This window comes from Lepus europaeus, chromosome 11, assembly GCF_033115175.1.
Source record: "Lepus europaeus isolate LE1 chromosome 11, mLepTim1.pri, whole genome shotgun sequence".
Taxonomy (NCBI): Eukaryota; Metazoa; Chordata; class Mammalia; order Lagomorpha; family Leporidae; genus Lepus; species Lepus europaeus.
In genome coordinates, this window is record NC_084837.1 from 86,847,109 (window position 1) to 86,874,453 (window position 27,345).

At 47.0% G+C, this 27,345-nt stretch overlaps 2 protein-coding genes across 2 annotated transcripts in view; both read right to left on the minus strand.

Annotated features, from left to right (window-relative positions):
- Positions 1 to 4,897: 4,897 nt before the first annotated feature.
- On the minus strand, positions 4,898 to 18,127 carry PDCD7 (programmed cell death 7). Its single transcript, XM_062206139.1, has 5 exons — positions 17,220 to 18,127; positions 15,226 to 15,364; positions 8,251 to 8,487; positions 7,577 to 7,664; positions 4,898 to 6,014 (listed from the first exon to the last, which is right to left on the minus strand). The coding sequence occupies exons 1-5, from the start codon at positions 18,078 to 18,080 to the stop codon at positions 5,891 to 5,893; spliced, it is 1,449 nt and encodes a 482-aa protein (XP_062062123.1). The 5' UTR covers positions 18,081 to 18,127; the 3' UTR covers positions 4,898 to 5,890.
- Positions 18,128 to 26,772: 8,645 nt separating this feature from the next.
- The window catches only part of CLPX (caseinolytic mitochondrial matrix peptidase chaperone subunit X), a 46,640-nt gene continuing 46,067 nt past the window's right edge, over positions 26,773 to 27,345 (minus strand). The window contains exon 14 of the mRNA XM_062206140.1: positions 26,773 to 27,227. Within this exon, the coding sequence (XP_062062124.1) occupies positions 27,137 to 27,227 (91 nt within the window). The 3' untranslated portion in view covers positions 26,773 to 27,136. The remainder of the gene's footprint in view (positions 27,228 to 27,345) is intronic.

The following is a 27,345-nucleotide window of genomic DNA, read 5'->3' on the forward strand; positions in this document are numbered from 1 at the left end:
GAAGAGTGGTCATTTCAAAACACAAAACTAAGCCACTCTCCTGCTTAAAGCCCTTCAATGTTCCCAGCAACTTTCAGAATAAAAACTAAAGTCTTTTTAAAACCTTGTAACGTCTAGCCTCTGATCCGTCTCCAACTTGCTCCAGCCAAGACAGCTTTCAACTTTGCATATGCTATTCCAGACACCCGCTATGTAATTCTTTGTCTCCTCTCCACAACTCATTAAAAGTTGATCATTATTTAGAGCTCAGCAAAAATACTATTTCTTCAAAAAAGTTCCTCTTCCTGGAGCCAGTATTACAGCGTTCATGGTAAAGCTGCCACCTGCAACACCAACATCCCCTGTGGGTGCCATTTCGAGTCCCAGCTGCACCACTTCTGATCCAGCTTCCTGCTAATGGCCTGGGAAAGCAGCAGAGGATGGCCCAAGTGCTTGTGGGAAACCCAGAGGAAGCTCCTGGCTCTGGCCTAGCCCAGCCCTGGCCATTGTGACCATCTGGGGAGTGAACCAGCAAATGGAAGACCTCTCTCTATGTTTCTCCCTCTCTCTCTGTATCTCTTCCAAAACATAAATAAATTTCTCCAACCCCCCAAACTTGGTTAGGTTCCCCTAGTACAATGGCTTTCAAGATTTTTTTAAATAGTGACTGATAATATATTTTGTGACCTAGAATAAACGTATATAATCAGAATAATTTTCATCTTCACCACATGATAATAGATACTATCTCTTATATCCCCTAAATGTATTATAGAAGTGTTCGAAAAGCAGAACTATGCTTAGGGGGTATTTGGCATTTTGCTTAGCCTCAATGGGCACGTGATAAATATTTGGACAATAAAAACTATAAATCAGTAAGTACTTTTCTTTGTAGTGCTTATCACAATTATAACTAATGACTCTATTAGTATAAGCAGGAATCCTGTTAGTTCCTTTTTATATCCCTAACACGGCACCTAGAAAATGCTAAAAACAAAAAAAATCATCTCACCAAGAACGCAGTTGAAACCGTGGTATCCTGCATCTAGCAAGCCTGTGTCATAAATTGAGAAAAGTGTCTGCTGTCCTGCACAGGAATGATTCCAGCACCACTAGCCTTAACGATCTTGATCTTTGCTTCAGAGACAATGAGAAGCCAAGTTTAGCCCAATCAGCAAACAGAATCTGCATTAGAAACACATTTTTCCTAGGTGGGTGGGTGTGGCAGGTCAGGAATTACTGTGTGAATATACAAAGGTAATCAACTCACTGTATGGGAATAATTTACTTTTTTTTTTTTTTACTTTTTCTAAGTACTAAAAAATTTAATTTGGAAATGTCTCAATTAATCTGTATTCCTGAAAAGAAATCTCTGTAAGTGCATTGCATAGTCACTTTCCTTTTATATATCACATACTAGACTTATTTAAGTGGAACAAGATATACTTTGTATTTACCTTGTAATCCCCAGCTTTCCTGTGGACACGTGTAGAAGTGACTTACTACAACAGATGGTATAATCCCTGCTAAGCTTCTTGTTACAAAAGTCACACAGACATAGGAACATGAATGGCTTTAGAGTGATTAAACTGGTTGGTTTGTAGCAGTAAATTCTTTGACTCAATAAACTCAAGTTACTTGGAATGAATATTCAACAGTATTTAACATATAACCAATCTTTCTCTCATAGCTTCCTGAAAAATATAAATGAAAAAAACCTTTTGTCAAAGGGGCAGGCAATATTTGGCCTAGCTGTTCAACTGCAGGTTGGGATGCCCACATCCTATAGCAGAGTGCCTGGGTTCGAGGCCCAGTTCCTCTCCCGAATCCATCTTCCTGCTAACGTACACCCTAGGAAGCGGCAGGTGATGGCTCAAGTATTTGGGTCCCTGCCACTCTATGTGGGAGGTATCGATTGAGCTTCCAGCTCCAGTCATTGTGGGAATTTGGGGAGTAAACCAGTTGATGGGCACTCTGTAAATAAGTAAAATTTTAAAATAAATCAATAAACAAATGGCTTTGTTAGATTTTTTCCCACAAAGCCAGGGTTTCCCCTCCTAGGAAATGAAAGAATATTCTCGCATATGGAATATGGTGAAGTAACAGTGAACAGGTTAACTTTATGGTTAGTGTCTGAATGAATCTCTCCATTTTCATTCATCCATGTTCCATTAAGTGGACAGTTAAAGTGTAGAAAGACACGAAAAGGGCTGAAGGCTCAACAGAATGGCAGCTCCCAGTTCTGCTGACGGAAGGGAAGAAGCGACAGCCAACACTGAGCAGCAGGGACAGGCACCCCTAGCGTGCAGGGTCTTGTCTACAAATGCCTGCTCCACATCCAGGCCCCCGGCAGCAAAGGTAGCGCCAAACTTGCATTCAGAATGCTGGGATTGTGTGGGCATCAGGTGCTGAGCTGAAGAGACGCCCCCTGGGCAACGATGAGGTAACAATGGGTTGAAAGGAAAACATGTTTGGATCCAAGGTCACGAAGAAGTTTAAAAAGAAAGCTCACTGGCCACCTTTGGAGGATGGGAGGGAACCAACTCATTATTTTGAAAACTAGTAAATAAAGGAAATTAAGTATTTGTCTTGCTGGTCCTATATAAATTTTACCTGAAGATAACCAAAAACTTGATGAAGGAGTCTCTTTTTAGAAATAACTGCAGGCCAGCGCCGTGGCTCACTAGGCTAATCCTCCACCTGCAGCGCCGGCACACTGGGTTCTAGTCCCAGTTGCCCCTCTTCCAGGCCAGCTCTCTGCTGTGGCCAGGGAGTGCAGTGGAGGATGGCCCAGGTCCTTGGGCCCTGCACCCCATGGGAGACCAGGAGAAGCACCTGGCTCCTGCCTTCGGATCAGCACGGTGCACCGGCCGCAGCGCACCGGCCCCGGCGGCCATTGGAGGGTGAACCAACGGCAAAGGAAGACCTTTCTCTCTGTCTCTCTCTCTCGCTGTCCACTCTGCCTGTCTAAATAAATAAATAAGAAAGAAAGAAATAACTGCAGACAGAATTAAATGATCACTACTGGGGCCAGCACTGTGCTGCAGTGGGTTAAGCCACTGCCTGTGATGCCAGAATCCTATATGGGTGCCAGCTCGAGTCCTGGTTGCTCCACTTCTGATCCCACTCCCTGCCAAAATGCCTGGGAAGACAGCAGAAGATGGTCCAAGTGCTTGGGCCTCTGCCACCTACATGGGAAATCCAGACAGAGTTCTGGGCTCCTGGCTTCAGCCTGGCCCAGGCTGAGCCATTGCAGCCATTTAAGGAGTGAACCAGTGGAGGAAAGATCTCTCTCTGTGTAACTCTGCCAAGATTACACAAGAGAACCAGATTCCAGTGCCTCATGTCTATGAAGCCTTCCTGCCAGAGAACTCTAATCAACATGTGCCCGGGTCTCTAGATTCATACTATCCAACAGAGGTACAGCGTGAGCCATGTGCATAATGCTTATCTTAATTCCCGGCAGCCACACTTGCGAGTGCTCACTAGCTGTAGATGTGACTATCACACTGGCTAGTAAGGCTGTTTATCCACTGCATTATAGGAAATACAGGAACAGAGGGACCTGGTATCACAACCATCCAACTGGTGAGAATGAAACTAGGGGAACTCTTCAGGAAAAAATGTTGCTATGTCTTTAAGAAATTAACTGCAAGGGAAAGAGAGAGAGAATGACAGGTATGTAAAAGTGATCAGGAAAGAAACTATAGATTATCAGAAACTTTAAGGCACTTACCAACTTTCATAGATATTATGGGGTGTATTTAGATCCTGATTGGGAACAAAATATAAAATACACTTACAAGACAAGCATATTTGAACATTGATTAGATAGTTATGATGTTAAGGAGTTATTCTTTAGATGTGATGGCGGTCATGTGGTTAAATTTTTAAAAAAATATTTAAAGCTACATACTGAATTATTCACAGATGAAATAATGTGTGAATTTGCCTCAAAATAATTGAGGGTGACTGCGGGGTCGGGTAAGAGATGAAACATGACTGGCCATGAAGAGATAATTATCTGAAACTAGAGGATGGGTATGTAGAAAAAAATCATCATACTATTCTCTTTACTTTTGAATATATTTGAAAATTTCCATACTAAGTATAAAAAGTGGGGGGACTATAGGATAAGTACAATTCACTGAAGACACTAATATGAATCTTTTGAAGCCTGCAAAGGACCAATGGCTGCTGCTAACACCAGTACACACAGGAAATAAATAAGGAAAACCTCACAAAACAACCACCAAACCAATGGTAAGAACGATGCTCACTTTATTAAAACCTTGCATAGGCCGAATGAGGGAAGAGGGGACTTTTTTCCACCTGTGGTTTAACGCCACCTTATCCTTGGATTTTTCTCCCTGAATTTTCCCAAGCCCGCCTTCTTGCCCCTATCACCGCAGGTGTCTTGGTGGCAAGGCTGTCTGGACACCAAACATACATCATACAACCCATCGTGGTTTCTAATCCCCCATCTAATCAGACAGCAGCTAGTGGAGATGTCGAACAAAGAGGCACACAGGCACATGGGGTTTCATGAGGCAAATCACAGCAGGTCTTTAGGCTTACAAGTTTAGACACACTTTGGAGAAGCATGGTGCCAATTCCCTACGTGTTACCTCTGTAATGAATGATGTACACATTGAACAATAAAATTAAACAACAGAAAATAGACAAAGGCATTCATATCCTACACTTAAGAGCTTCCAGCTATACTGTATTATTTCCAAGGTAGATAGTCTCTTTCTTACTTATCCAGAGTTGGGATTTCACAAAGTTGAGTACTTGAGAGTCACTTTCCCGCAGCAAATGCTTGTTTAATAACTTTGAGTTTTGCAGTGAGAATGTGTTTTGGCAATGTAGAAGCATATGTTAGGTGATTTGGGAAGCAACAAATTGGGGTCAAAGGTTCAAACTAAAAATTGAAATATTTATTTAGATTTTTAAAAAATATAAATAACAAAATAATTGGCAAAACAAAAACAAAAAACTGACATGTTATATGATTGAGCATCTCCAAGCACAACATTTATTAGTGACTATAAAAAATAAACTTTATCATTTTTATTTGCCTTTTCCCCAGCTTTGACTACATGAATGTTTTTGGAAACTTGAGTTCCAAAGAAAATTCCACAGCTATCCTGGCTCCTACAATGTGACTGAGTGAGGTTTAGGGCCCACTCCCATGGGGAAATACATTTCTATCCTTGGGTATTCCAAACAACTAGACCCCTAGGAACCTCTCATTAGGATCCTCTAGCATGGGGCCAAGGCAGCCACACACATTCAAACACACTCCAATTTAGGTGCAGGCACTCTTCAGCTACATGACTACAGAGACCAGGGCACCATTATTTCTGCAGCCCAACCTGTAGTCACTGCTGTCACCCTAACCAGCAGCCTCCCAAACTGCACCGAAACTGCGATTAACAAAGCCAAAGACAGAGCCTGTCTGACCTTTCCTCCTGGGAGCTGGAGGCGCATGCGTAGGAAGGTAAGGAGGTTTGCATTAAGCTCCCTTCACATTCGGTATTGGCGGAAGGGCTGCTGCCCAGCATACACTGTGTTGAGTACTTGAGTGAACTGAGTGTACTTACCCATCACCACACAAGGAAGTTACAGAAAGTTAGCAAGTCACTCTAGACCACGCCCCTCAGAACAGAGGCGATGTGGTGAGCCAAGGTCACGCTGGGGTAATGACCTTAGTTCACGTAGGTCCTTTCCTGAAGAACCATAGTCATCTCCTGATTCAAGAGGCACCTCTGGCCAGGACCAAGCACAGAAGGGCAAGGCTGTGCCACTCGGAGTCTGGAAGTCGCAGCTGAGTCTGTGGCGCAAGATGGCGGCATCCGTTCAGAGCTGGACCGAGCCAGGGCTGGACCTCACTCCCGGAGCACCTTTACTAATGCAGCTTAATAGCGGTCGCCCAGGTGTCGTTGCTGGGGAGCGGGGGAAGCACCCATCCTTGGGGAACTGAGTTGCCTTTGGGATGGTCGGACGGCACCAGGTACTGATCCCAATCATGCCTTAACGAGAACATTGTAGAACAACTGTTTATTTCCGTTTTATTATAAGCAACATGTTCAGCAACTAAACAGTTCTATTTCTAGGACTGAGGTACGAATCTGCCACAGAACTTGTTTTCTAGGAATTAGGCAAAAGACCATACTTAAATGTACTCATAAAGGGGTGAATAATACAAAGAACTTATGCCATTATGGATAACCAAATAAAGAATATACAGATGCCCCTCACTATTGCCAGATTCTGCAATTTGCCTACTCACTAGAATTTATTTGTAACCCCAAGATCACCCCTTGTGGGCGTTTCATGGATACAGAGCAGCAAAACATCCGAGTCACCAAAATGCTCTTTGTCCCAGCTGAGGTCAGATAAGGCGACATTCACTCTGCCTTACTTTCAGCTCTTCAACTTTTTGCATCTCTTTGTTACCACATATTTTACATTTTTGTGCTTTTTAGTGGTGTTTCACCGTTTACAAAGCCCCCAGCTAAAGTGTTAAAGAGCTGGTCAGAGTTCCTAGTGCAGGAAGTGCCTCCCGGAGAAACTGCAGGTGTTGGATAACTTTCATTCAAGCATGAATTGTGGTCCTTTTAACAAGTTCAATGTTAATCAGTTAACAATACATATTAAGTAGGTGTCTTTAACAGAAACACACTTAAACGAGGTATTGATTGATGGACAAAAACGTGAGCAGAGACTTGCAGGAAACTAGCCAACCCTGTGTTTCCTGTAGGAACAGTGTGCAGTTCTATAATTCAGTGTCTGTAGTGACTTTACAGAACACAGCTATCATGAACAATGAGAACTAACCGTGCTTAGGTTTAAAACATGGATATTTGCCAAAAATAAGCCTTTCCCAGAAAACAAGCTAGGTATGATGAAGCGCATTCTTTCCTAAGAATCACATACTGCTGGCACTTGGGAAGGGACCTCAGAGATCACTTGGTTTGGTGATTTTCAGACCCAGGAGCCTCAAGCAGATGTTCTGGGGAGTCTCGAAACAACAGAGTGCTGCCGCCAATGACAATCAATTTATCTCACACACTGACTTCGCCAAAGACAGCTGCTGGAGTCTGAAGGTCCTATTCTAGTTCACCAGCTTCATTTCACAGGTAAGCTAAGTGAGACCCTGAAACTACCCAGCTCATGCGCAACTGTAGCGTCAGGTGAGACTCCTTGTTCCCAGCTCTCTGGGCTCTGACTTGTGGAGGGCTCAGAAGTGAGTATGGGTCTTAAGCAGTCTCCACAAACAAGTACATACGATCTCTCCTCCTGTTTAGCACCAGAAGAGAACTGGGAAAGGCAAGTCAATGCTTTCAGTCAGCGTAACAGCTATAGGAAATGGCAAGTCCCAACTTGAATTTCAGTTTCTTTGCCTGTTAAAATAGAGATTTTACTTCTAAAGATAGATGAGAACCAAGCAAGACATGCGGCTGGTGTCCTTGAAAACTGGAAACAGAAATCCATAAGGAACAGAGAACAAAGATGCAGTAATAGACCTCAACAACTAAGCACTTTATCAAATTGCTACGTCAGGGAAAGCCAACCCCGAGCTCGGCCTGACCTTATCTGGATGAGTGCCGGCAGGGAGTGCTCAGCCTGGAGGTAATACTGCCGGAAAGGCTGCAGGAGGTGAGCAAGCGGGAACTCGTCTGAAAAAGAAAGGTACAACACCACGTCATCATCCTCGACCCCCACGGCCGACGACCAGGACAGTGCCACCAAATGTGTTTCTTCTGTACTGATAATCCCACGACACAGTTTAGAACTGCAAATCCAGGAGGCGTCCTTTGTTGCCTACTTTTAGCTTAACTTGAGATCACCCATGATGAAAAAATCTGTGGGGGCTGGCGCTGTGGCGCAGCAGGTTACCGCCCTGGCCTGAAGCGCCAGCATCCCATATGGACTCCAGTTCGAGACCCAGCTACTCCACTTCCGATCCAGTTCTCTGCTGTGGCCTGGGATAGCAGTAGAAGATGACCCAAATCCTTGGGCCTCTGCTCCTGCGTGGGAGACTCAGAAGCTCCTGGCTCCTGGCTTCGGACCGGTGCAGCTCCGGCCACTGCGGCCATCTGGGGAGTGAACCATCAGATGGAAGACTTCTTTCTCTCTCTCTGCCTCTCCTCTCTCTGTGTAACTCTTTCAAATAAATAAATAAATCTTTAAAAAAAAAAGAGAAGAAAAAAAGCTGTGAATTTAGTCATTTTCCTCTTCTCCACTGGCTACAAAGAAACTTACCTGGATCTCCAAATAACTTGGACTCAATTTCACGTTTCTGAAGTAAAATTTTCTCTTTTTCTTTCCTCTGTTTCTTTTCCAATTCTCTTTTCCTCTCTTCTTCTTGTTCTCCTTCCAACATAACTCTGAGGGCTCTCTCTTCAGCTTCATATAGTTCAGAACGTTTCTTAATGAGTTTTCTCAGTCGCTGAAGATGGTGCTCAAAAGTCTCATCTGCTGAGGCTGGAGGGCAGACCCCTAGACAAAAAGAACCAAACAGCACTTTGTTTATTTCAAAGACTTATTTATTTGAAAGAGGGAGAGACAGAAAGATCTCCCATCTGCTGGTTCACTCCCCAAATGCCTGCAACAACTGGGACCAGGAGGGGCCAAAGGCAGGAGCCAGGAATTCTATCTGGGTCTCCCACCTGGGTGGCAGGAGGCTGGATCAGAGTAGGCAGGACTTGAACCAGGTGCTCCAGTATGGTATGTGGGCATTCCAAGCAGGAGCTTAACCTGCTGCATCACCACACTGCCCCACAAACAGCATTTTAGATGCAACCTTTCTTGCCCCAAAATTTCTAATGAGCAGACTCAAAGTCCAACCTACAGTATAAATGTGACCTTCTCGGTCTCTAATTGCTCTGACTCTACCCTGATTGATTTCTCCAACTCCCTCTGGATCAATCACTTAGCCTTGGTTGCGATGATGTCTAATGGCTTTGATCTTCCAGTGGGATAGTAAGATCACACAGGGGGCCATTTGTCTTAACTTTTTCATTGTTCATGGGAGTCCTTTAGTACCAATTCTCAGACCTAATAAACAATTCTCCCTGCGATTCTGGGAGAGCACACACTTAAATTGTGAGAAAGAAGGTACACATAACTGACCACAAGAATCTCACAGTCTGTGTTGACTGTAGGGCGACCAGCTGTTTTGGTTTGCCTGCTTTTAGTACTGCAAACCTCATGTCCTGGGAAACCACTTCTCCCAGTAAAACTGGGATGGTTGTCAACCTGACTTAACTGTGAGGTCAGCTAATAATACAGCCAGTATAGCTAGTGCCACAACTGGGAACCTCTGATTACAGGCTGGTTATTAGGTGATAGCAAAGAATCACTAGCACTTTTTTTTAGTGTGATAATGGTATCATGGCTGATGATAGGTATTTAGATATTCTGTTTGCACATGCACAGAATTTTTCATTAAGTTTCACTCCCCAAATGGCCACAACAACCAGAGCTGAACCAGGCCCAAGCTAGGAGTTTCACTCTGGTCTTCCACAGGGTAGCAGGGGCTCAGGGACTTGGGCCATCTTCTGCTGCTTTCTTAGATGTGTTAGCAGAGAGTTGGACTGGAAGTGGAGTAGCTGGGACTTGAACTGGTACCCACATAGGATGCCAGCGCTGCAGGCAGCAGCAACTTAACCCACTGCACCACAGCACTGGCTCGTAAATTTATCTTTTAATTCCATTTTCCCAGAACTTAAACAAATTTCTTACAAATTTTATTGGGGATGGCGCTATGGCATAGCAGGTAAAGCTGCTGCCTGCAGTGCCAGTAGCATTCCATAAGGGCACCAGTTCAAGGCCTGGCTGCTCCACTTCTGATCCAGTTCCCTGCTAATGCACCTGAGAAAACAGTGGTGGTTGGCCCAAGTACTTGGGCCCCTGTACCCATGTGGAGATCAGGAAGAAGCTCTTGGGTTCTGGCTCCTGGCTTCAGATCGGCCCAGCTCTGGCCACTGTGGCCAGTTGGGGAGTGAACCGGTGGATGGAAGATCTCTCTCTGCCTCTCTGTAACTCTGTCTTTCAAAATAAATAAATAAATCTTTAAAAAATATATTTATTTATTTGAAAGGCAGAGTTGCAGAGATACACACACACACACAGAGGGAGAGAGGGAGAGAGGGAGAAAGGGAGAGAGGGAGGGAGGGAGGGAGGGAGGGAGGAAGGGAGACAGAGAATCTTCCATTTCTAGGTTCACTTCCCCAAATGGCTGCAATGGCTGAGCTGGGCCAGTTCAAAACCAGGAGCCAGGAACTCCATCCAGGTCTTCCATGTGGGTGGCTGGATCCCAAGTACTTGGGCCATCTTCCGCTACCTTTCCAGGTACATTAGCAGGAAGTTGCATCAGAAGTGCAACAGCCAGGACTTGAAATGGTGCTCATATGGGATCAGCCAACACAGGTGGCAGTTTAACCCACTGTGCCACAATGCTGGCCCAACCAGAACTTTCTGAAGTACCCTTATATTAGCAACTTCATATAGTCCAACATAATATGCATGTCATTTCCATGTTCCTTCTCTACATTCTTGTGGTCTTCATAATAGCTTTATTTTGTTTCATCAAATCAATGTGCCTTAACATGCTTAATAATTCCTGGGCTCTCAAATTGCTCCAAATGCTTTATTATTATTTATAATGCCACAATGAACACACCTGGGCTTGCTATTTTTTTTTCCTATGGATTATTTCTGTAAGACAGAGTCTCAATAGTAGAAATATTTATGGATACTTTCAAGACTACCAAAATATGGTACTAAAACTGCTTCCTAAAAGAGCTATACGTTCACCCAGTTACCTATCACTTGCCACAGAGAAGGTAATTAATAAACATCTCTTGGATGAATAAACGATCTTCAACAGGGTTTCAACAACGTATGCTGCTACCTGTTAAGAACAACATTGCCAGCTTTGGCAACCGCTGTCTAGGAGCGGCAGGACAAGGGGAGTGAGTGGTATAGTGGAGGGGACCAGATGATGACAGAACATAGGCTCCTGAGGAAGATGGGGTGGGAGTGCCATTTCCAAGGGAAGGTGTCCAGCTGACCAGGCAGTGAGCACAGCATGTTCAATTTAAGCCATTGAAATGGCATAAAATAACAGATGCTCAAGTTCAGTGGTTTTCTGTGAGGTTTAACCTTAGAAGCCTTAACCACTGCAGCTAAGCGGTTGTGGAACTTGTTTTCCAATCTTCTTCACCTTCAAAGCCAACATTTCTCCAGACCATTTTCTCACAACTGCTTTTCTTGAAAATATTTCCATTCACTCATTCCCAAACTAAGAAGACTATACAGCTCAAATTCATCTTCTACTAAGTTGGCCAGACTAACATTCCAAATTTAAAATTCTTATGCACTGACAAATTTATAATTATATTTTATAATAATTTCATAGTTTTATTTCACTTCTTTAATTTTTCTTGTAAAGGCCAGAGAGTAAATATCGCAAGGTTTATAAACCATACAATCTCTGCTGCAACTATTCAAGTATGCTAGTACAGTGAAAATAGACACTGCACCCACCCCTAGGTGCCTCCACACTCCCTTAAGCAGCTGTGGCCTGCTCCCATCTCAGGGTGCTGGGTCTGGGTCCCCCATCTACCTCCCCCTCAACCTCGTACTGATCCTGCCTTGGAAATGGCACTTGTCTTCCTCTTGACCCGAAGCGCTGGCATGACCTGGGGTCCCTCCGCCTCTACCACCCACTCCCCTAGGTTCCCAGACACCAAGGCCTCACCTCTGTTTCTCTTTACTCATGCACACTCAGGGTCTTGTCCAGTCTTTGGATCTTGGCACAATCAGAAAACACTTTCCATCTCTGAAGTCTAAACTCAGTCATTCTCTTCTCTACAACCTTCTACCCTCCCCGTGTTTAGTTCCTTTCCCCCCAGGCCTGTGTGCTTTACCAAAACCTCCAGATCCGGCATTTCAAATTCCATCCCTCACCAAAACTTGTGGTCACCCATGAAGCAAAACCCTAAGAGACTTATCTGCATTACCACCCAGCCTTGCCACCTCTACTCTCATGCCTGGGGAAGACTTCTCCACTTACTCCCTCTACCTGGGACCACTGGGACTTGGAGCCATCAGCTGCCCTCCTTCGCTCCATAAACATACTCAAGTTTTCCTGTGATACCCAAATGACCCCCACCTCTGTCTTACATAGGGGCAGGTCCTCTTCTTGATCTCTCTTCCTTCCTCACAATCTTTTTTTTTTTTTTAAAGATGTATTCATTTATTTGAAAGGCAGAATTAATAGAGAGGGCAGAGGCAGAGAGAGAGAGAGAGAGAGAGAGAGAGAGAGAGAGAGAGGTCTTCCATCCACTGGTCCACTCCCCAGATGGCCATACAGCCAGCGGGAGCTGTATAGGCAATCTTTTAAAAAGTTCATTTCACGGCTTTTTTTCTCTCCTACTCACTTTCTACTGTATCTGGCTTCTACCCCCACCACTCCACTGAGATGCCTTTATATTATTTGGTAAGAATAATAGGGCAGGGGCGAGGTGGAGCGGTACAGCACAGTGAGGAGGGGGCCTCCGCCGGGACGGGAGCTGGCCGGAGCCCCGCTTGGCCGTGTACCCCGCAAGCTGGCTCAGGCACGGAGGCGAACCTGGGCCACGGGGGCCCTGCTCCGCTACGCCTGCGCTTTCCTGCGGGCCCCCTTTGGCCCGGAGGGGATGCGTGCCCCAGGCGGCCTTCCAACACAGGGCTGGGCCCCGGGCCTGCTTTAAAGACCAAGGTGGAGCTTCCTGGGCGTGTGGGGAAGTCTCTGACCAACCTGAGAAGGAAAGTGAAAGCGGAGAGGCCGGCAGCTCGGCTAAGGCGGGGGTGGTGAGCCCGCAGCCTGCGGAAACTTTGCCCCGTACCCCGAGCACCGCCTCTCCCGCCACACAGTCCAGGAGGATGGAGGGAGCGTTTTGCTGGCCGCGGCACACAGAGCCCAGCCTCTGAAGGGGCCCCGGCGCCTCCTGCATGCCGGGGGTGCCCATTCTGCCCCATGGCTGGCGAGGTGAGGCGCCCAAAGTGAGCCCCAAGAGACCGCAGAACGAGGGGAGCGGCGTCTGAGGTGTCCCAACACCCAGTGCCTGCTTTTCCTTTGAGAATGTGCGCGTTCTTCCACGGAGCCCCCGGGAGACCTTAGGCTGCCTTCCTGGCTGATCACTTAATAAAGCAGCCGGGCAGCCCTCGGTGACTCTGAAGAGAACGCGACAGGTGCAAGTGAGAAAAGAGGCCCTGATGATTTAATCACACACGGCCCCTAGATTGTTGGGGACGACAGGCTCTGAGGAAAACTCAGATGAAGGAAACGGGCCTGGAGGCCTACCCAAGAACATCTCTCCAGCACTTGCCTCTGTCTCATCAGTTTCCTCTTTGTCAGATCAGTTTTCCTCAGGAAATAAAATGTTATTTCCTTGAACCCACATCCGCTTCACAGCAGAACTAAAAATTGATCTTGGCTTGCTCCGGTTCCCTTGCAGGCTGTGGTTCTGAGATGAGAGGCTGTTGGAAGGTTTTGCACAGAGAATAACATCTAACTTGCCGTTTGGGATGCCCATACCCATACTGGAGTGCCTGGTTCAGGTCCTGGCTACTTTACTTCTGACTCAGCTTCCTGCTAACGTACACCCTGGGAGGCAGCAGGCGACAGCTCCAGTATTAGGTCCTCCAATACATAGGGGAGACTGAACCGAGTTCCTGGCTCCTGGCTTCAGCCTGGCCTAGCCCTGGCAGTTGTGGCATTTAGAGAGTGAACCAGCGATGGAAGATCGCTTTCCACAAGTCTCTGTCTCCCCCTCTGCCTCTCAAATAAAAATGAAAATAAATACCTTGAAAAGTTTACTTTGGTATAAAAAATTTCAAAGTCCATACATACGAGGGTATCTTCAAAAAGTTCATGAAAATGCATATTATGGGAAAATTATGCATGGATTTCAAAACAATTTTTGTATAAAAATAAAACATCTTAATTCCATTTTCCACTAACTTTTTGAAGTACCCTCACATTTTAAACCACACAGAGGAAATCACCTGCTACAACAGCACTTGTTAATTCGTATACTTCCAAATCTCCCTGGCAAATGTCAGAGGCCTAGAACCTACTATATAAGGCAGCATGGGACAAACAAGCACACATGGAGTGCGAGGTCACTGCGCCCGACCAAGGACGGAGGAGGCCGCACGGTGTTCAGTTCTGAATCATGGGGAGATCTTCAGATGGCAAAGACGGGATTGAGGGCCTTGCACACAAATGCACTGGCAAGAACAGGGATCCACACATGCAAACGGAAGGCATGCCTGGGTAACTTCTAGAAAACCAGCATGCCCAGAACAAACTTCTGTGCAGAAACTTGGACTGCCCCGCCACGGTGCCTGGTGCTCCCTCCTTTGAGTCCAAAAGCAACAATCAGGGAAGCTGGGGACATCCGTGCATTCTGCAATGTACTCCACCCTGGCCAGCCGGCCACGCCTCTTCACACCGCAGTAACTCAGGCATGAGATGCAGCCGAAGCAGCACACTACGTTTCCAACACTTTGTGGAGCAACAAGGGTGGGCAGGAAAGCCTGCGCCATGGCCCGCGGGCAAAGCTGACCAGCCACAACAAGCCCATTCAGAAAAGTGTGGCCACTGACGCCTGGGGTAGGAACGGTGAGCCAAGGTGTTCCCACACCTGCCTCCCTTTCCAACCTTGGTGTCCAAGGGCTAAACATCTTCCGAGGCTTTTGGCTCCCAGTGACTCTACAGAGTGAACATAATAAAGTATTTTTCCTCCAAAAATTTTGGGGTGGGAAGCCACTAGGGTAAAAAAAAAAAAAAAAAAAAAAAAAGGCCGGCGCCGTGGCTTAACAGGCAAATCCTCCGCCTTGCGGCGCCGGCACACCGGGTTCTAGTCCCGGTCGGGGCACCGATCCTGTCCCGGTTGCCCCCTCTTCCAGGCCAGCTCTCTGCTGTGGCCCAGGAGTGCAGTGGAGGATGGCCCAAGTGCTTGGGCCCTGCATCCCATGGGAGACCAGGAGAAGCACCTGGCTCCTGGCTTCGGATCGGCGCGGTGCCCCGGCCGCAGCGCGCCTACCGCGGCGGCCACTGGAGGGTGAACCAACGGCAAAAGGAAGACCTTTCTCTCTGTCTCTCTCACTGTCCACTCTGTCTGTCAAAAAAAAAAAGCGTGTGTATGGGGGAAGAAAAAGGAAGAGACGCAAAGGCACAGCTACCTTTCCTTGCGGCAGCCTCTTTCCTCAGTTTCCTCAGTTTCTCCAGAGCCCGAAGAATGTCCACCATTCGCTTGGTGTCTGCTTGCTTCTTCCTCACCTCGGATAAGACACCATCAGCTGCAGCTTTGAGTTCCTGCTCCTGTGGGAGAAACACGGCCATGAGCCTAGCACCAGGAACACACTCCCAGCACAGAGTGGCGGCCTGGTGGTGAGATCTGGGGGGATCAGCCAGTCCCATCTCAATTTCCGGGGCCTGACACAACTTCCCTCCACAACATTCCAGCCAAGGGGCTCCCTGCTCCACGGAGGGACAGTAACCGTCATCCCAAAGGTGAACCTCTGCTCCCGGCAGCTTCGCCACAGGCACTGCTCTGGTTCAGCCTCAGTGCTTCTGAAAGGGCAGTGCAGGGAACATCTGCACCCAACTGTCCTTGTTAACTTGGAGCTGTCCTACAGGACAGCTCAGGACTACACCTGATGATTCGGATTCTCAGAGACAGAGGGATTGGGGCTGGGGAGGCCCAGAACTCTACCAAGGTGTCTGAGCGATGACTAATACAGCCCCACGAATCTCTTTCACGTGGCCGCCTCACAAACACCGGAAAGACCGCTATTCCATTCTTTCTGACTTGGTTCCCATGGGATTTAATAACCCAGTTCCTTATGCCCTTCCTCAGGCTCCAACATGTGGTAGACAGCAGGAAGGACCCGCCTGCCGGGCTCTGTCCCACAAGTCAAGTAAGCGCCTGTAATCCCCACCCCACCCCGCCCCCACGCTGCTTCACTCCTCTGTTTGGATGACTTCTGCCTGGAGCTGCACCTGTTGCTTTCATTTGGCTCTGACATTTCCTTCAAGGCTCTTCTCAGATGCCATTAAATCATCGAGAAAGCCTTTCCCCCAAGGCTTAAGTACCCCTTTTCTGGGCTCCTATAGCATCACACACAATGCTGTACTGACAGGATCCCCCATGGGGCTCTAAGACCCTCAAGGACCAGGGCAATATCCTGTTCATCTCCATCCCTAGCAGCTGCACTGGGCCTGGCACACAACAGAGCCCCATGAACTGTCCACTGGACTGACTTGTGCCTCCTTTACAGCAATGAGAGAGCAATGCTAAAGCTCCCATCAGTACACTTCACAGTGAAGTTACACCAGACACCAGGGCAGGAAGACACTAGCCGATGGTGGGGAGGGAGGAACCCCAGAAGTGTTCAAAGTTGACCAAAAGCATTCAACAACTATTTGGCCAGTTTCCACTTTTCTGCAGGCCTCACTGAAGTACTTGAGAGCCACAGGCTTGGTAATCAGACTACTTGGGCTCCGATCTGAAGCGACAGGCACAGTCTGGTTACGTGACTGTTGGCAAGTTCACCTCTCTGTGCCTCAAATTCCTAATGGTAAAGTTGGGATAATTCTCCCTACCCCTCAGGATTGGTATATTCGAGATCTGGTGTGTAACAAGCTTAGCATTGCGCCTCATATGTACATAATAGTAAGCGCTCAAAAACACCACTGCTGAGCCGGGTGATTCATGGCTTAAACGTTGTAAACAAAGTTATCCTGGGGCAATCACTATGAACCCATCAGCCAATCAGGACGTACTTTCCTTGAGGTAAAGCCCCAAGTTCCCTCTATTTTTTTGTCCTTTAAATCAGCGAGGGTGGCACGAGCCAGACCCGTGTAGGTCGTGAAAGCTCAGTGGAGAGAGCGCTGGAGCAGGCCACAAGGGACCTGTCGGCCAGCGATGCCACCGCGAAATCCCATACCTATGTCGCCAGGACTTTACTGCAAACACTATTAGAGCTTTTGTTTTGTGTTCTGCACACCAGGAATACCCAATGAACACGGACGTACGAGGCGGGAAGGCTACCTTTTCACTTTACGGCTAAAGAAACATTGGGGTTAGCCCTGAGAACTACCACAGCTCAAAGTCTCAGGCCGCTTCAAGTTCCAGCCACCACCTCCAAGGCCCGCGCGTGCCCAGCGCTCTCACCCGCTTCTTCTCCTCCACCTCCTGCACGCACTTGACCCTCCAGCGATCAATCTCCTGCTCGCGTTCCACTGCCCGGGCCGCCTCCGCCTCCCGCTCGGCCTGGCGTTCCCGCGCCCTCTCGCGAAACCGCAGCCGGCGGCGCCGGACCCTCTCCAGCCTCCGCCGCGCCTCACCCACGTAGGCGGCCTGGGTCAGCGGCTGCAGCCGCTCGGCTAGTTCGGCGCGCAGGGGAGCGGCCTGGGCATGCAGCAGGGCCCAGGCTGCGCCGTCGGCCTCGGCCTCGCGCAGGGCTTGGCCCAGGCCGCGCAGCCGCCGCACCAGGCGCAGAGCCCCGCGCAACCGCGCGCGCACTTCGCCTAGGCTGGGCCCCGGGTGCGTGCGCTGGGGCCCCGGGCAGCCAGCGCGCCGCGGGGTGCCGAACACAGCCTCCAGCCACTGCCGGTCGCGCAGGCGCTGCAGGGCCACGTCCCCGAGCACGTCGGACGGTGGCGGCGCCTCAGGCCAGCGCAGGCTCCAGGGAGGCCCCGGGCCTGGAGCCGGTGGCCCTGGGCGCTCGCTAGCGTCGGTCCCCGCGAAGGGCCGGCACTGGGGCGGCGGCGGCGGTAGCGGCGGCGGCGGCACCGGGAAGAAGGAACCACTGCCGCCGCCGCCGCCGCCGCCACGGGAGGCTTCTGTGGGACCCCGGGGCTGCAAAGCCAGCGGAGGCTGGAGGAAGGGGGCAGAGGCCCCCGGAAAAGGGCCGGGCCGCTGGGTAAGAGGCGGCGGGAAAGCCGGGGAGGGCAGCGGCGGCGGCGGACAGCCGAACGGAGCAGGGGGCGGCGGGCCAGGGCGACCTGCGGAGAAGAAGGGCGGCAGGGCCATGTTCACAAGATGCTGAGAAGTGACAGGAACTTGGTTCCCAGGGAGCGTCTTCCGGGCGGAAGTGACGTATGTGGACATGCGACGCGGTGCGTCCTGTCTAGAAAGCCCGGCGCGCAGGAGTGGGCGCTCATGCAATCTTTTTTTTTTTTTTTTTGACAGGCAGAGTGGACCCTCCAATGGCCGCTGCGGCCGGCGCATCGCGCTGATCCAATGGCAGGAGCCAGGTGCTTCTCCTGGTCTCCCATGGGGTGCAGGGCCCAAGCACTTGGGCCATCCTCCACTGCCTTCCCGGGCCACAGCAGAGAGCTGGCCTGGAAGAGGGGCAACCGGGACAGAATCCAGTGCCCCGACCGGGACTAGAACCTGGTGTGCCGGCGCCGCAAGGTGGAGGATTAGCCTGTTAAGCCACAGCGCTCATTCAATCTTAAAGCTTTCGTTTTTCTTTTTCTCTCTTTCTTCCTTCCTTATTTATTTATTTAAAAGAGTTAGACAAAGAGACAGAGAGATCTTAAATCTGCTGGTTCACTCCCTAGATGGCCGCAACAGCCAGGGCCAGGAGCTTCTTCCGGGTCTCCCATGCGGGTGCAGGGGCCCAAGCATTTGCGTATCCTCCGCTGCTTTCCCAGGCACATTAGCTGGGAGCTCCATCGGAAGTGGAGCAGCCAGGACTCCAAGGCTGCAGGCTGTGGCTTAACCCGCTGCATTGTGGCGGCCCCCAAAACGTTCCTTTCTTAATTACTGTTCTAGACGCAGAGCTAGGCGCCGCAGGCACAGTGCAACAAAGACCTAGCGGTGGCCCTGTCTGGGAAAGAAAACCCTTTAATCAAGCAGTCATGCGAAGGTATTAGTGCAAGAGTACCTGACTTAGTGGAAGCGATTCGGGAAGGTTGCTCTAAGGACTTGAGGCTTCATCTGCAATCTGAAGGAGAAACAGGAGTTAAATAGAAGAGGGAGAAGCACAATCCCAGGTGATAGCACAGAAAGGTGTGTGCCCTTGCGGGCGCTTTCAGAGAATGTCAGTGTGGATGGAGCACTAATGCCCAGGGTCTCATATCTAAAGAACAACAGGAAACCACTGACTTGAAACAGGAGGTGAAGGGAAGGCCATACAACGTGATTGTATTTTAAATTTACTTTGAGAATTGTGGATTCCTGGGCAGTTTTAAGAAGCAATACAGGGGGGCCGGTGCTGTGGCATAGCGGGTAAAGCTGCCTCCTGCTGTGCCGGCATCCCATATGGGCGCCAATTCAAGACCCAGCGGCTCCACTTCCAATCCAGCTCTCTACTGATGGTCTGGGAAAGCAGTAGAAGATGGCCCAAATGCTCAGGCCCCTGGGAGAGAGACCCGGAAGAAGCTCCTAGCTCCTGCCTTAGGATCGGCCCAGCTCTGCGACCATCTGGGGAGTGAACCAGCGGATGGACGACCTCTCTTTCTCTCTCTGCCCTCTCTGTAATTCTGACTTTCAAATAAATAAATCTTAAAAAAAAAAAAAAGGCAGCTATACAGGGAGATCATATTATGCTATGCATGCTTCAACCCTGGTGGAAACTTCTTGCAGAACTGTAGTGTAATATCACAATCTTAATCCGCCCAGCTCTGGCTGTTGGGGCCATTTGGGGAAGAAACCAGCAGATGGAAAACCTTTCTCTCTCTCTCTCTCTTTGCCTATAACTCTACCTCTCAAGTAAATAAATAAATCTTTAAAAAAAAAATAGGGGCCAGTGCTGTGGCATAACAGGTAAAGCCGCCACCTGCAATGTCGGCATCCCATATGGGCACCGGTTTGTGTTCCGGCTGCTCCACTTCCAATCCAACTCTCTGATGTGCCTGTGAGAGCAGCAGAAGATGGCTCAAGCTCCTGGGCCCCTGCACCCGTGTGGGAGACTCAGAGGAAGCTCCAAGCTCCTGGCTTTGGGTCAGCCCAGCTCCTGCCATTGCTGCCATTTGGGGAGTGAACCAGCAGATGGAAGACCTCTCTCTGTCTTCCCCTCTGTCTGTAACTCTACCTCTGAAATAAGTAAATAAATCTTAAAAAAAAAAAGCTGCTATAAAGCATTTTTTGGAGATTTATTTATTTATTTATTTGAAAGTCGAGTTACACAGAGAGAGAAAGAGAAGCACGCCTGCGTCCCAGAGTGCCTGGGTTTGAGTCCTGGCTTCACTTCAGATTCCCACTTCCTGTTAATGCAGAAAGTTCTTCAAGAAAAAAGGAAGTATAAACTTCATTTCTCCGGAACAAAGTGTCCAGGAGTGCAATTGCTGGGTCATATGGTGGTTGTATGTTTATTTTAAGAAACTGCCCAGTTATTTTCCAGAGTGGCTGGACCACTTTACCTTCCACCAGCAATAAGTATATGAATGCTCTGGCTTCTCGGCATTTTTGTCATTTTGTGTTACAATTTTCATTTTAGATACACTGGTACATATGTAGTGGTATCTCAGTGATCGTTTAAAAAAAAAATATTTGAGCCAGCGCCGTGGCTCACTGCGCTCAGTTAGGGCGCCAGATTCTGTCCCGGTCGCTCCTCTTCCAGTCCAGCTCTCTGCTGTGGCCCGGGAGGGCAGTGGAGGATGGCCCAAGTGCTTGGGCCCTGCACCCGCATGGGAGACCAGGAGAAGCACCTGGCTCCTGGCTTCGGATCGGAGCAGCGCGCCGGCCATAGCGGCCATTTGGGGGTGAACCAATGGAAAGGAAGACCTTTCTCTTTGTCTCTCTCTCTCTCTCTCTAACTCTGCCTGTCAAACGGAAAAAATATATATATTTGAGAGACAGAGAGTTCCCGTCCAGTAGTTCACTCCCAAAAAGCCCACAATGGCTGGGTTGGAAGGCAGAAGCCGAGAGTTAGTCTCTCCTGTGCGGTGCTGGAACCCAACTACTAGAGTCATCAATGCTGCGTCCCAGGGCCTGCACCAGTCGGATGGACCCTTTGGAACCCAGTCAAGTTGCCTTAACTGCTCAGCTAAAGGACCGCCCCTCATTATCATTTTAATTTGCACTTCTTCAATTGCTAATTCTATTGAACGTCTTTACACGTTTGCCATCTGCGCACCCTCTTCATCAAAAGCATGTTTATGTCTTTCAACCATTTTCTAATTGTGTTTTTTTTTCACTGTTGAGTTCTTCATATAGTCCAGATACTAGTCCTTTGTCTAATACTAGGTTTGCAAATATTTTTTCCCAGCCTGTAGCCTTTCTGTCTTACTTTTTTAAAGATTTATTTGAAAGGCAGAGTGACAGAGACATCTATCTGCTAGTCCCAAAATCCTGTAACAGCCAGAGCTGGGCCAAGCTGAAGCCAGGAACTCCATCCTGGCCTCTCACATGGGTGACAAGGATCCAAGTACTTGGACCATCATCCGCTGCCTTCCCTAGCACACTGGCAGAAAGCTGGATGGAAAGCAGAGTAGCCAGGTCGACAGGATACAGGGCTAACAAGCGATAGCTCAACCCGCTGTGCCACAATGCCCACCCCTCTATTCATCCTTTTTTGATGAAGTCCAGCTTCCAGAGCTTTTCCCTTTTGGCATCAAGTCTAAGTCTTTCCTTGGCCCTAGATTCTGAACTTTCTGTGTTTTTCTAAGTTTTATAGATTACATTTGCTGTAATAATTTTGAATTAATTTAAGTGTGAGATTTGGTTCATGGATGCTCTTTTCCTTTTGCCTATAGATGTCCAGTTGCTCAAGCATCACGATTAAATCTTTATTTTTGGGGCCTTGGCATTCAGCACCAGCACCATTTATGGGCACCTGTTTGAGTCCCAGCTGTTCCACTTCTAATCCAGCTCCCTGCTATGTGCCTGGGAAAGCAGTGAAAAACAGCCCAAGTGCTTGGGCCCCTGCTACTAAAGTAGAAGACCTGGAATAAGTTCCTGGCTCCTGGCTTTGGCCTGGCCCAGACCTGCTGTTGCAGCTACCTGCGGTGTGAACTACCAGATGGAAGCTCCCTGTGTGTGTGTGTGTCTCCATCTCTCTGTAATTCTGCTTTTCAAATAAAATAAATCTTTTTTTTTAAATCTTTACTGGGGCCAGCACTGTGGCATAGTGGGTGAAGCCGCTGTCTGCAGTGTGGCACAGGTTCAAGTCCCAACTGTGCATATGGGCACAGGTTCAAGTCCCAACTGCTCCACTTCTGATCCAGCTCTCTGCTATGGTCTGGGATAGCAGTGGAGGATGGCCCAAGTCCTTAGGTCCCTGCACCCACATGGGAGACCCGGAGGAAGCTCCTGGCTCCTGGCATTGGATTGACGCAGCTCTGGCCTTTGTGGCCAACTGGGGATTGAACCAGCAGATGGAAAACCTCTCTCTGTAACTTTGACTTTCAAATAAATAAATAAATATTAAAAAAAAAAAATCTTTACCTTTCAAAGTATGTTTCTCTGAGCAAAGTAACTAGGTGATGGATGCCTCATTTCAAACATTTATTAAGCTTTCTATGCCAAGAGCTGATGGTGGGAACATGAGTTAGAAGGGTTCCTTACTTTCGAGGAGGACCTCTTGGGTCATATCATGAGAAGACCCAGAGAGCCTGACTCTACTTTCCAAGGGACCTCTCAAGACTTTTAAAGGCTTCCATGTTTATCTTAAAATTTATTTGGGAAGGTACAACTTCGTATTTTCCAGATGGCTACTCAGTTGTCAGTTCCATTTATTGAAAATTTTACTTTTCTCTAACTTGAAAGGCCATCTTTTTCACTTAGCATATTTGGGATCTCTTTCTGTACTTTATTTTCCATTGTTCTGTGTGTTATGTATGCACTGGTACATACATAAAGTTTAATAATATTTTAAAAATAGAGGGGCCGGCACTGTGCCATAGCGGGTAAAGCCACTGCCTGCAGTGCTCATTCCATATGGGCGCCTGTTTTGAGTCCTGGCTGCTCCACTTCCGATCCAGCTCTCTGCTATGGCCTGGGAAAGCACTGGAAGATGGCCCAAGTCCTTGGGCCTCTGCACCCACGTGGGAAATGCGGAAAATGCTCGTGGCTCCTGGCTTTGGATCGGCGCAGCTCCGGCTGTTGCAGCCAATTGGGGAGAGAACCGGCGGATGGAAGACCTCTCTCTCTCTGCCTCTCCTTCTCTGTGTAACTATGACTTTCAAGTAAATAAGTAGCTAGTAGAGGCGTTCCTTCATCATCCTTTCAGTGTGTAGTTAAGTGCGGGAGCTCTGGGACCATTCTGTTTGGGGTTAAATCCTGGTTCTGTTACTTACCAGTTGTGTGAGCTTGGGAAATCTACCTAATCACTCTGGGCTTTAGTTTCTGCATCTGTTAAGACTGGATATTATAATATCTGCGCTACAGAGGAAGCACAGTGTATGTATTCTGTATAAACTCTAGAATCAGTTTATTGGTGGCATAATTGAAGCTTCTCAATTAAAAACCGGACTGGGAATTTGCATTTGGTCCAGCAGTTAAGATAGCAGAAAGGCGCCTGTATTCCACATCAGAGTGACTGCGTTTGATACTGGTGCTGGCTCCCGACAGTGTCCTGCTAATCCAGACCCTGCAAGGCAGCAGTGATGGCTCAAGTAATTGGGATCCTGCCGCGCACGTGGGAAACCTGGAGAGAGTTCCCGGCCTCTGGCTCTAATCCCCACTCAGCCGTGGCCTTTGCAGGCATTTGGGGAGACAGTGAATGGGAGCTTGCTCTTTGCCTGCAAAATAAACAGTTTTTACTGGAAAATTAAATTCATAAATTTAGGAAGATATTTTAATACTGGGTTTCTCTGTTGAAGATCATGGGATACCACTTTTCATCAGTTTTGCAAAAATACCTACCCATCCATTTCTTTCCACTGCTACTACCCTAATCTAATCCATCTTTTCCTTACTATCCTTTAGTCGGTTCTCACACTGCAATCAGAGTGGTCTTTAAAATTCAAGTTAGATGTTATTCTCTGTGCAAAACCTTCCGACAGCTTCTCATCTCAGAACCACAGCCTGCAAGGGAACCGGAACAAGCCAAGATCAATTTTTAGTTCTGCTGTGAAGCGGATGTGGGTTCAAGGAAATAACATTTTATTTCCTGAGGAAAACTGATCTGACAAAGAGGAAACTGATGAGACAGAGGCAAGTGCTGGAGAGATGTTCTTGGGTAGGCCTCCAGGCCCGTTTCCTTCATCTGAGTTTTCCTCAGAGCCTGTCGTCCCCAACAATCTAGGGGCCGTGTGTGGTTAAATCATCAGTTAGGATGCCTGTGTCTCATATCGGAGTACCTGGGTTTGAATCCTGGCTCCACTCCCAATTCCAACTTCCTGCTAATGTACAGCCTTGGGAAGCAGCAGGTGAACTGGGCTCCTGACACTGACATGGGAGACCTAGATTGAGTTCCTGGCTCCTGGCTTCAGCTCAGGTCAGTCTCGGCCAATGCAGATATTAGGGGAGTGAACCAGCAGATGGGATTTCTGTTTTTCTCTCAAGGTAATAAAATTGCCTATGTAATCTTCCTCCCCCTCCCCCTTTTTAAAAACTTTTAATAATGCTCCATTGCTTTCTGCAAAAAACTGTAGTTTACCCTGGCATACAAATCCTATTCTTTAGTAATTTATGAGGCAGTGATTTATGAAGCATCATACTAGGTGCTGCTACAGAGTTCACAAAATAGGCTTGGTCTTCACTCCAGTGGAAGTTATCGTGTAGTTGGAAAGGCAAACAAGTGCATAAGCTCTAAAAATCTGATACAGGAAGAAAATACTAGGTAGTGTTTAGATGCGCCTGAGAATCAATCAGGAAGAAGGAAAATGTAGTAGAGAAACTAACAGAAGAAATAAAAGCCTTGAGCAGTGACGAGCAGTGAGGGGACCCAGTCACATCGGAGTGACTGCGTTTTGGTTGAGGAATGCTTCAGTTTTAACCAGAAAGATTGGATGATACAATAGAGGTAGATTTATAGATGGCGGGGTGATGAATCCCATCTGATTATTTTTCAAGGAAATATGAGGCAAGTTGGTCTTCAGTTCGATGGAGAGGGAGGATAATAACCAGTCATCAGAACAGTAACAGAAGTCAGAGCTGCTGCCTATTCTTCAGCTCCGCTGCGGCCAACTGGGGAGTGAACCAGTTGATGGAAGACCTCTCTCTGCCTCTCCTTCTCTGTGTAACTCTGACTTTCAAATAAATAAATAAATCTTTAAAAAAGAAAAAAGAAAAGAGGTCTGTATCCCTAGTGTCAAGTTCCATGCAGGACTTGTAAGGATTAAAGTGAGCGTTTTCACTAAGTTTTAACGTAACTTTACTAAAACTTTGTGCAAGCTAAAATGAAAACTGATTAGAGAGATATGAAAGAGACAATGACTGACCGATCCCTAGAATAAAGCAGTGCACATTAGTTGTGCTCGTTCAAGAATGGCGCTGCTTTGGCTGCACCTGTTGCCAATGCGAAGTGCTCCCGCACTGCTGCAGACAGCATGGACAGACCACCAACTTGGCTTTCATTTCGTCCTTTTGTTTTATTCAAATGCCAAAACATTAAGTTCCAAAATACAAACTGTAGTTATACTCAGTTGTGTTTGATTTAAAAACATTGATTCTACTTGGTCAACAACTTCCAAAACTCAGTGTGAGCAGCTGTGACTAAATGCTTCCCCGTCCATTTCTGGAGGATAACCCTGGCATATTAGAAACTACTCCAACTTCCACTCTACAAAAAGGAGAATGATGCTGCAACAGAAAGATACTGAACCAAGTTATAATGTGAAAGACTTTCTGAGAACTTGAGCCATTACTAAGAATACCTGTTTCCTAGTCCATACTACACCAATCAGGCTTAAACCCCTGGTAATAGTGCAATTCTGGCTTTACTCAACCATAAACAGGTACCTCACATCCCTTTTATTACATCATAGAAGGTTCAACATTTCATCAACAGGATTTAGAATTTGTTCATAGCTTAAGGTTCATATTCTAAGAAAAAGGAAAACTCTGAATTCCCAAAACATGAAAACAAATATTTAAAGGTATGCTGACTTAAACAGTCTCAAATGAGATTAAACTGAATGAACAATGCAGAAACTTGTATCATTATAATAGAAAAGAAAAAAAGCTTAAAAGGTACTCAAATATATTAATATTCATGGAATTAAATGATATGTTTTAATTTCAAGTCCAAAAATTTTCCTCTACTTTTTAGTTTTGCTACATAATAAAAGCTATAACTTATACTTAGTGTAAACACATTCACTTTGGCTGATAGCAAAACAAAGACTTTAATGTTCTACGAAGACAAATAATTAGACAAATGACTTGCCCCTGCTCTCCAACCAAAAAAAAGGAGAGCTAGCTCAACATTTTAGGTGAGTGCACAATATTACACTATTTTATTGAGGTTAGCACTTGGCTGTTACTATGTCATACTATTTATAGAATTAGATGAATCGTTGTTTTCTGAAGATGTGAGTCATACTTCCGGTCCATCTATTCTAGCACTAAAGTGGAGCAAAGATAGCAAATAAATCAGACAAGTCAGCAAGAAAATGGGCTTTTTAAAAGTACGAACTGGGAAGTTAGTGTCATGCAGATAAGACTAAGAATAAAGCCAAACAAATCACTGAAATTGAGTACTTCAGGGTATTTGTCCATGAAATTTTTAACTATTTGGAAACATCCAATTTTTAAGATGAATAAAACTCCAGTATTTTCAGGAGGTAAATGTCAGTAGAAAAAGGTAACACTAAAGAATAGTATCCCAATGTTTAATTTTAAAGAATTTATTTTCCCATTTGTAGAGTGACATTATTGTAAAATCCACAGTTATTCCAATATCTGCATTGCTTCAAAGAACTCCTAAGAATTTTGTTAAAGCACATTTTAAAAAAACTGAACCAAAATAATGTACATTTTATCTCTAAACATTGTGTCATTAAAGTCCATGTAATGTTCTCTGTATAAATCAATGTGATGTTACTAGAATATACATGATCTGATTCTTATCCTAAAGGCTCTGACCATGTATGATAGCCAGACAGATCAATGCCTTTAATGTCAGACTGTAGAAACAGTTACGACCCTAGACAAAGGAAGGAAGAGCTGTATACACAGGACGGGGGTCTGACGGCTTAGCTATTGGCAGCATCCGCTTGGCGAGGCCATCCTTCCTCTTCAACGCCAGAGTCGTACTCCTCTTCAGGGGAGTCTTTCGCTGGAGCCCTACAACAAAAAGACATGTCCATTTGTTAAGCAGAGATAAATCTGATGTCTACACTCAAAACAGTAAATTAATTTTCCAAGCTAAAAAATCTTCAAAAATAGAAAATATAAAGAGCAC

What these genes read in the sequence shown, in the direction of transcription:
- PDCD7 (XM_062206139.1), bottom strand. Translation starts at nt 18,080, where the DNA reads ATGGCCCTGCCGCCCTTCTTCTCCGCAGGTCGCCCTGGCCCGCCGCCC. An exon ending in AGGTGGAGGAGAAGAAGCGG is followed by an intron (nt 15,365 to 17,219) that starts GTGAGAGCGCTG and finishes TTTCTCCCACAG; the next exon opens with GAGCAGGAACTCAAAGCTGC. An exon ending in CCGGCACTCATCCAGATAAG is followed by an intron (nt 6,015 to 7,576) that starts GTCAGGCCGAGC and finishes GTTCTCGTTAAG; the next exon opens with GCATGATTGGGATCAGTACC.